Source organism: Vigna unguiculata, chromosome 3 (genome assembly GCF_004118075.2).
Source record: "Vigna unguiculata cultivar IT97K-499-35 chromosome 3, ASM411807v1, whole genome shotgun sequence".
Taxonomy (NCBI): Eukaryota; Viridiplantae; Streptophyta; class Magnoliopsida; order Fabales; family Fabaceae; genus Vigna; species Vigna unguiculata.
The window spans coordinates 51,809,308-51,822,551 of record NC_040281.1 but is presented as its reverse complement, the minus strand read 5'-3'; the positions used below and the strand labels follow the sequence as shown (position 1 = coordinate 51,822,551).

Here is a 13,244-nt window from a genome sequence, read left to right as displayed (position 1 = left end):
CAAAATTCAGTGAAAGTTAGGGTACCAAAAACATATTTAACCCATAAAATATATATAAACTCACTCTACCCAATCTAATAAATTTAAATGAGTTAATTCAATATTATATTAAACTCAATCCAGTTCTACCTCTTATACTTAGGGATGACAACGGGTCGGGTCGGATACGGATAATACCTGACCCGCAAAAAATAGATTCGTCCGTTACCTGCCTGTTTACCTACCGGATACTCGCTTAAAATATATCCGCGAATTCTTTTAAAATCTGCAGGTACCGTGGATACCTGCATACCCACAAATATTTAAAAAACATATATATTTTATAAATTTTTTAATATAAAACTATAAAAATATAACTAAACTAAACTAAATTTTAATTTTAATTAAATTTAACCTAATAAAATGTAATTTTAATTAAATTTAACTTCATAAAATATAAATTAAATTTAAATTTTAATGTTTTACGGGTACCTGTATGATATCCGTACTCGACTCGTTTATAAATGGATATTAAAATGTCCACTACTTGTTACCTACGAGTAATAAATATCTATAGGTATTAATTACCCGCCGCAAATTTTTCCGCAAATATCTGCAAGCACGAATATTTTTACCATCTCTACTTATACCCATTTTGATTAACCAAGATAGATATAAATAATGCCAATCTTTTTAATATACATTATTCTCTTTTTGTATTTATATGTATCTATAATACTTATTATTTTCTAAAATAAAAAAGTAATTTCTTAAGATATAAACTCAAATAATTTTTATCCACAATATATAATCTGGATAAAATTGTATCCTACAATATTAGTATAATTAAAATAAATTATAAAAATTCCAAACAAATTTTTAAGAATAAATTTCATCGAAAAGTATAAGTTCAAATTAAAATATTTTTTAAAAAACAACTGTAATTCCAGAATTCCAAACAGAAGCGCATAAATTAATAAAATCAAACTGAACACTTCTTATTGATGTTTTTCTAGTTAACTTAATTTTGTAATTAAAATTACCAACGAATTATATAAAAATGCATATAATATTCAAAATAAGGTTTTAAAGTTGATCTAGATTTTATAAAAGATAGTAACTGGTTTAGAAGACCGGGAAGAACGTATAATGTATAAATAAATCCCATTTCTTTTAATATTGCACCAAAATCCCAATCCCTCCACGAAAAACAAAGCAGTATCCTAATTGAAATAATTATATTTACTCTGATTGCGCAAACGCGTGAGCATATATCATATATTTTCCAGTCAAAATAAGAGGAAAAGGGCACCGCAGAACACACGTTCTCTCTTTGGTATCCTAGTTATCCCTAAGCAATAGACACGATGAAACATGTGTCAAGTATTCATTACATACTTGGATTAAGAAACAAAATGCCATCAAATTACTAATTTTCAATCAGATACACTAGAAAAATAACAATCAACCACAGGGAACTCTATCCACGAAACCCTTTTATGCCCCCAGCCCCCCACAAAAACGGGGACACCATCTTCATCGCTCCTAGCCCTGCCCAACACATACACATACCGACATCAGTACATAAATGATGTGACTACATAACGCAAGATATCTGGAAGCTACACTGCATGTACCTGAAAGCTCGGCTTAATATAGAAGCACAGTTGATGGGGTTGTGGCCTCTGAAGGATGACAAAAAAAAGACTGCCTTACGAAAGTATCTTCACTACTCACTAACTCAGCATGTCTAATCATAAGATTCAAAACCACCCTGGCGTCCATAAGAGTTACCCCCACCTCGGCGTGAATGAGTTGAACCCCTCTCCCTGAATCTTCTTTCACCATGGTTACCATTTTTAGGTCTTTCAAAGTTGTCCGATTTGCCATCGTCATATGGGCCAAGAGGGTGATACTCGTGATGCATGCTTGGGCCCTGCCTTTCCCGGTTTGTAGGTTGATTATAATGTCGGTTATCCTGGGTTGGTGGCTTCAAATTTCCATGCGATTCATGTCCTCTTCGAAACCGATTTTGGTTCACATTTTTTCCAGACCCAGACGATGGGCGTTGGTCCTGCAAAAGATCTGCACTTGTCGGAGCCTGCTCAACTGAGGTAACAGAAGCTAGATTCGGGGAGTAGTGTTGCCTTTTTGATGGAGCATTTCTTCTCTCTTTCTTACCCTCTTGATTAATAAAATGGGGAGCTTCCCCAGCCTTGGCTTTCTCAAAGACTGGTTGATCAGGGAAAGGTTGTGGGACGTGAGCATTGGAACTCTTGCCACCGCTTACTGGAAGAGATTCCCCGTCGTGGGTGGGATCCCTTTTGTTACCTCCAACAACTACCGAGCTAACATTCTGGTCACTAGTTAAATTTCCTCTGTGATTATTTGATGCTTGAGATTTAGGTTGCCACTGAGACATCAAACGTTCACCCACAACTCGATTTTCTTTAGAAGCCATCCCAACATCTGGTTGACCATGCTCAGAAGATGAAATAAGGGTTTCAACTTTGTCTGCCTCCCAAGAATTTCTTTTGTTATCAACTTCACGGTTTCCTCCTGCGCCCTTGTGTCCTCTGAAAGGGGCCCACCTCCCTCTGCCTGTTGCAGCATGATCTTTAACTGGAGCTGAAGCCCAAGCAGCTGAATCATTAGAGTTAGAATTGTTAGGACCATCGATTTCACCAGTGTCACTTAAGTGCTTGGTTTGCCCTCCTTTCACAAAGCTTACTTCAGACTTGTGATCATGATGATGCTCTGTTGGTTTCTGAACGTTTAGTTCAGAGTTTGAATCATGGTCCAGTTCATCATGCACAGTAGTTGATTCAGTCATATTTCGTTGCCGCCATGATCCATATGCTTTTCCCTGCTTAGTATGCCTGCCATCTCTAATTTTAGACTCCATCCCAAAACCCACTTTTCCAACAACTGGATTAGTATGCTGAATTACTTGAGGGCCCTGTGAACCAGAATCAACTCTCGTAATGCTATCACTAGTAAGAGACTGACTGCTTGATGAAGCTACCTGTAGTATATTTCCTTGCTGAGCCATTTCTTTTGCAACAGGTTTTGGAATATACCTCTCCATTTCTGCCCTCTTATTTTTTGAATTATGCACCTGCTGCTCATTCTTTACAGGATTAACTGCCTCAGTTTTACTTTTATCCACCAATTCATCCATGATCTCACTCTTGTTCAGTGGTTTAACCGGCGCCCACATCACAGCATCGGTCCCATGGGATTTCTCTGCTGGTCTATTGGTCTGCATATTTCTTGGCAACCTACGAGAATGCTGTGATTTCCACTGGCTATTCTGTTTACCATGGGATTCCTCATTTGATGAATATCTGTGTTGTTCTGGAAACTGATTTGGATCTTTAGACAAGGGTTGTGCCGGTTGAAGTACGCCCTGTTCTAACTCAAAGTCAGAAGCCTTTGACTTGTCACCTTCAACAGAGCTTTTGAAAAGATGGGTTTCTTTTGGTATAGGTAGTACAGCCTGAGTTGAAGTTTCTTCATGTTTCTGTTTGTTTTTGCTATTCCTAATATTCTTCTTTTTTGGGTTTGCTGAAGACTCAACCACAGCAGTTGAATTCATGGGTAAGTCAGATCCACAGGCAGAACCAATTTCGTTTGTAACACCACCAGAAGAGAGAGAAACATCAATCCTTGCGTCGTTCTCAACTTTCAGGGCAGTTGAGGTGGTAGAGACAACTTTGTCACTTGATGTTTTCTCAAAAGGAAGATTTTGCTTCTGTTTATAACTCATTCGCTTCTGCTTTGAGGCAACATTGTTATGAGCATGCAAGGGATTAGTAGCATCAGCATTATTAATATCATGATGCAGAGCCACAACTTGATTCTGCTTCATAATAGGATCTTGGACAGAACTTCTGAGTGTCTTCACAGTTGGTTCGCCAGGCAAGACTGGTGATTTTTCCACTCTACTAATGCTGGGTTCATTTATCTGACACATGACATTACAATTTACAGCAGAATTGACGGCTGTAGTTTTTGACTCAGAAGGTTGTAACTCCTCTCGCTTATTCTGGATGGCAGAATTGGTAACAGACTCTTTCTGAGTTGAGCCATCAGGTGCTTGAGATTGGTTGTTTAACTCATCCAACTTTGCAAAAGCACTAGCCTTTTGCTTTCTTGTCCATTCCTCCTCTTCTTCCTGCATTTGAGGATTTGTAATATACTCTTTCTGAGTTGGTCCATCTCCTGCTTGAGATCGCTTGTTTAACTCATCCAATTTAGCAAGAGCTTTAGCCTTTTGCTTTCTTGTCCGTTCCTCCTCTTCCTCCTGCAGTTGTCTAGTCCGTTGCTTGGCTAACTCTTTCATTTTGGCACGCTGATGTGTTTCAAAGTGTATCATGTAAGTACTAAATGCCGAGAGTTAAGCTAACAAGCACAGAAAAGGTACCCACATTACCTGTGCATGGCTGTCACCAGAATCAGACCAGGTTTGAACAGATTCTCCAAAGTGCCTTGCTTGGTTATAGGATCCTGACCTGTCATAGGTCTGAACTGATATTTGATGATCACCCACAAGAACATTAGATGCTTCCAACTGTACACCTGATAAGGCTGAAGAATCTTCAACCACGGATTTCTTTCGCCAACCATCAGCATCTTGATTGTTTGATCTTCCTTTGTTACGATGATCACCTCTACCTTGCATTCCATGAGCAGATTGCCTGTGAATAAGCACTTCAATAATTTTAACCAATATAAATGAACCATGATTACAGTAATAGACACCTAGTAAAAGTTTTTGCCAAACCTGGATGTCGCTTTTCCACTGGAAGACAAGGATTCAAAATTCTTTCCTGCACCAGCAGCACCCATTTCCTGATGAGCAGGATTTACGATTTCTGTGGCATGAGTTCGTGCTGGAAACACATCAGCCCTGACAGTATTTTCCACATGGTCTATTGCAGCATTACTGGTATGAAATTTACTCCTTTGCTCCTCTCTAATTCTAGCAGATGAATTATCCCTGGCCTTTGCATTTAAACCCTCGATCTTTTGAATCAGACTGGCATCTTTTGGAGCAGATGGTTTGTGGGAGATTTCTAGCATATCTGAGGCAACACCCTCCAATTTCCTCGCTGAATTATCATCAAATTTTGTGTTTCCTGAACTTTCAGGAGTTCTGCCCTTAATGACAGAAGAACTAGATACTTGATTTTCTGAAGTCTGAGAAGAAACTTCACCACGGGTCATCGTCCTCTGATCCATCTCTTCATTCTTTCTGTAGTTTGATCTCTGCTCATTCTCCCGAACAGTCATTCTTGGTTGGCCCCGACCATCAACATATGCAGCATTGGTTTTCTCTGGATCCTCAAAATTTGTTGATTCATTCCTACCATCAGATTCCGGCTGCTGCTTAAGAAGAACTCTGTATGGTCCAGCAGTATCAGGAGGATGGCCAGATTCCACTTGCTCTGAAGTCAATTGCTTCCCAGCATTACCATATCCAGCAGATCTACCATGTGCATTGCCAGGTTCAGGAGGATTTTGATTTGAGTATCTATTAAAGACGGGAGGAGGTCCAGCAGCCATTCCCATGAAAGGAACATCGCGCTCATTTGCATTGCAATACCCCATTGGAGGACTGTAATATCCCTCATAAGCCATTGAACCAGGATAAAATCCAGGTCTCATAGGAATGCCTGGACGAATAAAGGCATCAGCTATATGAGGCCTGTAGACATCTCCATTCTTATGGTGCCCTCGTGGTCCAGCTCCAGGAGGGGGAACTGAGGGAGGGTTTGCAAGACCAGCAGGAGGCATATGTGGACGGTAATATGGAAATGGTTCCATTGGAAAGCCACTTGGAGTAACAGGATTTCCAAATGGAGGACCACTGGGAGGACCCCTGAACCAAACACAGCCCTGAGGGTTATTTACTGGAGGACCATGCCAAGCTTCATAGTGTTGAGGAGGAATACCAGCATTAGGAAAAAGCTGGGAGTTTCCCTGCCATTTCTCTATACCTGGCCGCACACCTTCCTCATTATAAACCTGATAATCTCTCCTCCAAGAATTTACACTTTCACCCTTAATATTTGCATTTACAGTATCATCTGAAAACAAAAAAAGAGCATCAGACAAAGAACAAAAGCCTAGCATCAGAAAATGGCAGAATAAAAATTGAACCAACATTAGTTTAAAAGACAAGAGCATGAATACATACCAATAACAGTAGTCTCATTGATCTCTTTCCTGAGTTCAGAAGGTGAGTCAGGGTGAGCTTGAGAGTTTGGGTCTGCCATTGGTTGATAAAAAAATTTATTAAAGAAATCATTGCAAAGACAGGTAGTATACATCAAGATACTAATGTAGTTTCTATATTGTATATTTCAAAGTAACAAACTAACAGCACCATATTGCAGTATAACTACTGAACAATTAACAATAAAATTACTATAATCACATTCAACCAACTTCTAAGCCAATATGGCCATATGACTGTAGAAGATGAATTCCACACTCAAAACATGCACAAATCATTCATTTTAACACACTTAAAGAGAAAAGGTGTTTTAAGAGATATTAAATTGGATCTCCGTGTTTATTGATGTTCACACACACACACACACACACACACACAGAGAAAAGAAACCCCTAGGACGCCATTCTAACATGCAGATACAACACAAAAATGCTTTCTTTGATCAGAAGATGATATAAACTATTCTAACAATCCCCTCAAGCTGGAGCATACAGATTATATGTTCTAAGCTTGGAACATATAAATTGAATCCAGTCCTCTCCAGGATTTTATCAAAATGCCTGCAAGTTGATTATAGGAGCCAAAAAACTCAAGCAAATTTCATTGGACAACAAATTTTCTCTATAATCAATTTTTGTGTTTTTTCATCTCATGAAACAGAGGGATGGAAGCAATGCCCATAACTGCTTGATTATCAAAGTACATTCTCATTGTTGAATTTCAAAAAACTTTAGTACCTGCAAAAAATGTTTTATCAACACAAGTTCACAAATGAATGCTGTCATTCCCTATATTTAGTTTTCGCACTTGATCGAACAACTACATAGTGTTTCTTATTTTTCCAAGAAATAATATTTCTCCCAATGAAATCATATCATACATATATCTTGTCATCATGCATTGCATCTCTAATCAACCTTTACTCCTAAAGTACATTTTCAAACTATAGTTTGCATTTTTATTTCAAGCTCTCACATAATGTTTTTGTGATTTGGGTACTCATGCGCACTCTTTATGTGTTGGGTCTCCATACCCATCTTTTTATACATTGGGCATCTATACATTGGGAATTGATCATTTGCGCATTCACGCTCATTGCTTTTATGTTGTGGGTGCCCGCACCCATCCTTTCTTATTTTAAATGTTCACACACCTTGTTTGCCCATTTGACACTTTTAGTCTTCAAATTAAACTGGTTTTCATATCTTTGCTGATGTTTTACAATGAAAACAAAAAAACTTAGTTATTCACAATATATTCTCATTTGTTGAATTTCACAAAAACTTATTTCTTGGAGAAAGTGTTTTACCCACATAAGTTCTCATGTTAGTGATGTCACTGTCCTATATTCAGATTCAAATTCAACACTTGATCAAGCAACTAAATTGTGTTCCTTGATTTTTCAAGAAATCATGCTTGCTCAACACAATATCCAATAGTGAAACATTTGTCTAAAGGAGACCCAGCCCAATCATCGACAAAAAATCCATACTTGGGTACCTTCTTTATTATCATACAGTAGACCCTGTCCTAGACCCTTTTTGAGATACATGAGAATGTTATGATCAATGCATGGAGCCTACATAACCGACTCACCAAATCAACTGTGAAAGATAGGTCAGGTCTAGAAATAGTAAGATAAATAAGTTTTCCCTCAAGGATCTTGTATATCTCACTTTGTTAATTTCTTATTTGGATCCATGGAATTATCAACTGGTTTACAATCATTCATTCTTATTTCTTTCAAGATATCCAACACATTTCCTTCTAGAAATCACAATACATTTTTTTGATTGAGACACTTCAATGCCTAGGAAGTGTTAAAGACTATCAGGATCTTGGGTTTGAAAGTGTTTTCACAAAAGTTGCTTTAGCTGAATAATTTTGGTGGCATCATTTCCTATAATAACTAGATATACATTTAGATAAACACGTTTGCCAAGTGATGTATAACAATAAAACACTGAAATATTTACTTCGCTGTGTTTCATCTCAATGATCTGAACAATACGATTGCACTTTCCAAACCAAGCACATTGAGATTGCTTGAGACCATAAAGGGACCATTATAATTTACAAACCAATCCTAACTCTCCTTGATCAACAAAACTAGGAGGTTGCCCCATGTAAAGGTTCCACCAAATCACCATAAAAAAGTATTCTTAATATCCCACTGATGAAGAGGCCAATGGTAAAGAGCTGCCACTACAAAGTGATGTACAATTGTCATTTCGGATATCATTGTAACCTAGACCATATACCTAAGTATATTCTTAATCAACCCCACCATTTGGCCCCGCTTTAAAGCCATACACCCCATCTACAACCAAATGTTTTCTGCTCAAGTGGTAGAGGAACTACGTCCCATGTTCAAGAGCCTACAATTCAGCAGTCATGGTTTATCGCCATCTAGAATGATCCAGTGCCCCGATCACATCTTTTGGAACAGTAAATATGAGATACAGAGAAAACAAATGAAAAATAGGAAGGCAATGCCCTATGATAGCTTAACAAATTCTCAATAGGACGAGGGAACGAGTATGTTTTTGGAAAGAAATGGGCCAATTGGAATCTATATTATCACTAGTAACAATATTGAGTGATGATGGCAAAGGAGTTGAAGAAGATGACTCACCATGCAATATGGGACCAGTCACTTGTGGCCTACGTTGGTAAGTGATGAAAGGCATCAATGATGACCGGGTGGGTTTGATGTAGTAGAGGAACCAGGATGATTATCACAAGTACGAAAAGCCAAGGGTTCACCTACTGAAATGGGTAAGACTTGTTGGATCGAGTCGACTTTGTGAAGGGACAAAGAGAAGAAATATGTCCCTTCAAAAAAGGTGACCATTGTAAACATTTAGTGCTTTTTTGTTTCAACAACAATACCCTTTTCAGAGATCTGAATATACTAGGAAGACATATTTGATGGCTCTAATTGATAGTTTGTCCAAACCTAGAGACAAGTACAAAACACAACCAATGACACGAAAAGTAACTTGAAATTAAGGTTCATTTGGAAACATAATGGAAGAAGTAACTTTACTTTCAAACGGATGAAGAAGGCATTGTGTGTGTGTGTGTGAATGAGAAGCTTACAACAAAGGCTTAAGGAAAGGGAAAACAAGAAACCCCTAGGATACTAGGCTACATATAGATACAACACAGAACAACTTTGTTCAAAATATAATATAGACTATTGTAACAAGCACACAGTGGGCACAAAAATAAGATGTATTCATAAAATATAAGTGAATCCTTTTCCAACCATTCCCAAATTACACTTACAAAGGAATACAATATAAAGGAATTTTTATTACAAAAACCAGAGGACAAGTGCACAGCCAAATAACCACACACATTAAAAACTTTAAGCAGAAAGTCCTAGAAATTAAGTTAAAACCATTTTATTAGGTAACCATTAAATAGTAAAGATGTTCTGAATTTAAGAAAATGCAAAACTAAACTCCATAAAAGAACATATACTCAAATTAATAAAGCAATCACCATAATAGTTATACAGAGTATGATTGTATGATGATACCTTGCAGCTCAGAATTCAGAACAGACTTATCTTTATCAGAACCAAGGGTTGGAAAGTCTCCCGAGCTTAGAGAAAATTCTTCATTCTTGGGTTGTGTAACGCCCTGTAATTGCACCAAACTATTATCAGCGGCAGGGATAGCAATCTATGAGAAATAAAGTATACGTTGACAGTTGGACCTAAGAATACAAGGAAAAGACACCTAGTTTGATTGTATTCCAAATTATAGTGGATAAACATGATGTTTGGAATATCTACAACCAGGTCTTAACCACAAAATTAGTCATAGAAGAAGACAAAAGTTCTTACTGTCTTACCACACAAATAACAAATCATACCTACAAACATGTGCATCGTCACATAACTATACTCCACAACAAGGTGTGGACCATCCCCAAACCAACAAAATGTGGGTAGGAAATGGAATGTCTTTTACAAAGGTAAAATTCCAGTGACAATCACTGTAAGACCAGACATCTTAAACACTAGATTAAATCAGTAAATGATCACAGAAACAAGTTTTAAGCAGAAGCCTACCAGTTTTTCTGTAGTCCTAGCAGCATTCCAAGCACCTGAATTTTCAGTCAAGGGTTCAGCAAATCGGGATAGCTGAGAGCTGCCAGGTCTAGTTTCTGCACTCCGAGGACGCAATGATGTCAATGAAGACTGATTTTTTGACAGTACCCCAGATGCTGATGAAGGCCGAGAATTTGTCCCCCATGAATTAGCAGTGGGCTCAAGAACCCTATCACTGCCAGCAGTAGAAGGGCGTGTGCCACTTCCACCGGATGATGGACGGCCACTGAGGTGACTGGGCGAACTACCACCACCATCAGCATTTGGGGACAGAGAAGAAGAACCCCATGCATTAGATGTAGAAGATGATGATCTACTGCCCCAGCTGAGTGTACCCCTAATAAAAGATCAGACAAGCATCCATAATATAAAACTACAAGAAAGAAGGCATCAGAAAAAGTCCTAGCATTTGGGTTTATAGAATATATACTCACTTAGGAACAATCTCCACGTTTGGGTCCAGACCATGATTTTCTAACCTTCAGAAAATTAAGAGGTAAATTTTTCAGATGGCAACCCAATCAGAGTTAGTTGATTGAAAGGTTAAAAGTGTTCAGCCAAATCATAAATACCTCTGACTGGGTAAGTTGATAGGTTTTGGAACTGCAACTTTCCCTAAAACAGTCATACCACCTCTTCTGGAAGAGGAGGCCCATCTGCAACAGCATTATCATATCATCAATGTCAATTTTCTTTTGATCACTTAATAAGTTAATATATTTATAATTCATGTGCACATTGAGGGAACTATGATAATGGATAAGATACTGGCATATGGCCTAAGTAAAATAGCAAGCCATGATGGGACTTAAAACAGATACCAGATTTGTGCAGAAAGCTAAAACAAACATGTCTGAATTCCGTATACTTTGTTACAAAAGGTGATGAAAGGGTACAAGGGATATTTTTATACTGGGTCCGCAAATCAATGAATTAGGTTAGTAGAATATAGGGAGGTAGAATGAGCAGTTAGGTATGTTGTTTTTTTCTCTCAGCTCTTTAAATACAATTACTCTAATACACTGGTTTCTGGTCTTAGATGTTCAACCAACTTAACAATGGAATCAAATTGCCATATCCTCAGGTGAAAAAAACACCATAAAATTTACTTCAAAAACCCTAATGACACCACAGGACCTGCATACTGCCCAAACTTCTCACCACCAGTTCACTTTACTGACTTCAAAAGCACACAAATTTAAACATACCTCCGTTCCCCACTCAACATGCTTGAAGTCATAGTCTAGTTGCTGCCACACGGTCATTCAATCCTAATTGAAAGGCCTGCTTAAGAGAGACAGAGAAACATAATTCAATTAATAAGGCGTATTGTAATGATTTCATACAGGAGCAGAATTTAAGATGTATAATAAATTATAATGACAACATTAAACCAGTGAACATTTAGTAAATGTACTCTTTCATAAATTTCAAGGGAATCATGGGAGCTATCAACTAGTAACTAAAATGTCTGAACTAGCAGCAGCATATTCACAACAGCCTATTCCGTAGTCAATATATTATAGTTCTAATTTTAGGATGCCATTCATCTATAACATCATTCTAATACAAGCATCTCAGGCAGTTACCAAGGTTCTTCAAATTCTAATTTTCAATGGCAGCAAAATACATTGCTATCTATTATTTTCTCCATTTATTACGAAATCTGACCTGTCTCCAATTGGAGCTGAGCCAATAAATAAAAAATGTTAAGCGTGACAGAGTTCAACTACTGATGGTTTTAAGTAATATTATCAACTCGCATGAAATTTAGACTCCTCTAAAACACAAGGAACAGTTCAGATGACCCTTAAATCTTTCTGTCGTCGAAATAGCAACAAAATACATGTGTATCAACAATCAATTTCCCAATAAAAATTATAACTTTCCATTTTACTCAATCAGCCAATCAAATGAAATAATATCCAAAGTAGTTATCTTATCAGCAAAACCAGAGATCCAAAAGCAGAGGTAACAAGAGCAACACAAGCTTTCAACAACAAGCGCTCCTCAACAATGCTACCACAGGCAAGTTACGCCCAAAAATCACACATGCGCAACATCTTCAAAAACTGAGAAAACAAGGATCCAAACGAAGTTCACAGGCACAATCGCCATAAAAAAAGCATTTGATCATTATATTCCTCAACATAAAAAATATATACAAATGAACGATTGGACAAAATACACTTTCGCGATAAAAACATATTTTACACCGCTCCATTTAATATCTCGCAATAGAAAAAAAAAACAATGCATATCAAATCCCACAGCAGTTAAAGTTACAGTTGCAAAAATGCCAGTTCTAATCCCCCACGAAATACGCGTTTTTTCCTTCCTTTCCCCGTAATCAATCGCGGATGAATTAGAGTTGGAAGTGGAAACGAAAGTGTACCGGATACAGTGGAAAATCCGTGGCCTCGGAGAAACCCTAGCAAAGCAATTGCAGAAAGCTGCGAGGAAAAGGAAAGATAAAAGGAGATGAATATACGTTCAAAAGGCTAGGGGAATTTCGCGGAAGGTGTTGAGTGAGGTTGAGAAAGAGAGATCTGAGGGAGTTAGAGACGATGGGTTTCGGATCGGAGAGGGAGAAGGGTACACGAGTGAACGAGAACGAAAATGAGAAAATGAGAGAGAGAGAGAGAGAGAAAGAGAAAGAGAGAGCTGAAAGACGTAACAGTTGAGTTACCTTACCATCCGTGAGAAAATTGTTTATTCATATAGGTGTAGGCCCAACCTACAAGTTACATTAGTTTATTTTCTTTATCTTACATACAAAATTTATATAAAAAAAAATCAACAGTAAAATAATATTTTATTTCGTATAATATTTGTGTGAGGGAGTCCGAAATTGATTTTTTAAAAAATTAAAGTTTTAATTCAAAAAAACTTAAATTGATT

At 37.5% G+C, this 13,244-nt stretch overlaps 1 protein-coding gene across 3 annotated transcripts; it reads right to left on the bottom strand.

Annotated features, from left to right (window-relative positions):
• Positions 1-1,198: 1,198 nt before the first annotated feature.
• Positions 1,199-13,031, bottom strand: LOC114177734 (protein MODIFIER OF SNC1 1). Of its 3 annotated transcripts, none has more exons than XM_028063231.1 (11): positions 12,739-13,031; positions 11,552-11,630; positions 10,916-10,999; positions 10,778-10,822; positions 10,305-10,680; positions 9,768-9,870; positions 6,182-6,253; positions 4,766-6,071; positions 4,415-4,679; positions 1,617-4,333; positions 1,199-1,530 (listed from the first exon to the last, which is right to left on the bottom strand). In XM_028063231.1, exons 2-10 carry the CDS (start codon positions 11,581-11,583, stop codon positions 1,730-1,732), a joined length of 4,887 nt encoding a protein of 1,628 aa, XP_027919032.1. In that variant the 5' UTR covers positions 11,584-11,630; positions 12,739-13,031; the 3' UTR covers positions 1,199-1,530; positions 1,617-1,729. The 3 variants fall into 3 exon arrangements, with proteins under 3 accessions (XP_027919032.1, XP_027919031.1, XP_027919033.1); XM_028063230.1 differs by having other exon boundaries at positions 11,552-11,627; XM_028063232.1 differs by having other exon boundaries at positions 10,305-10,668; positions 11,552-11,627.
• Positions 13,032-13,244: the final 213 nt, after the last annotated feature.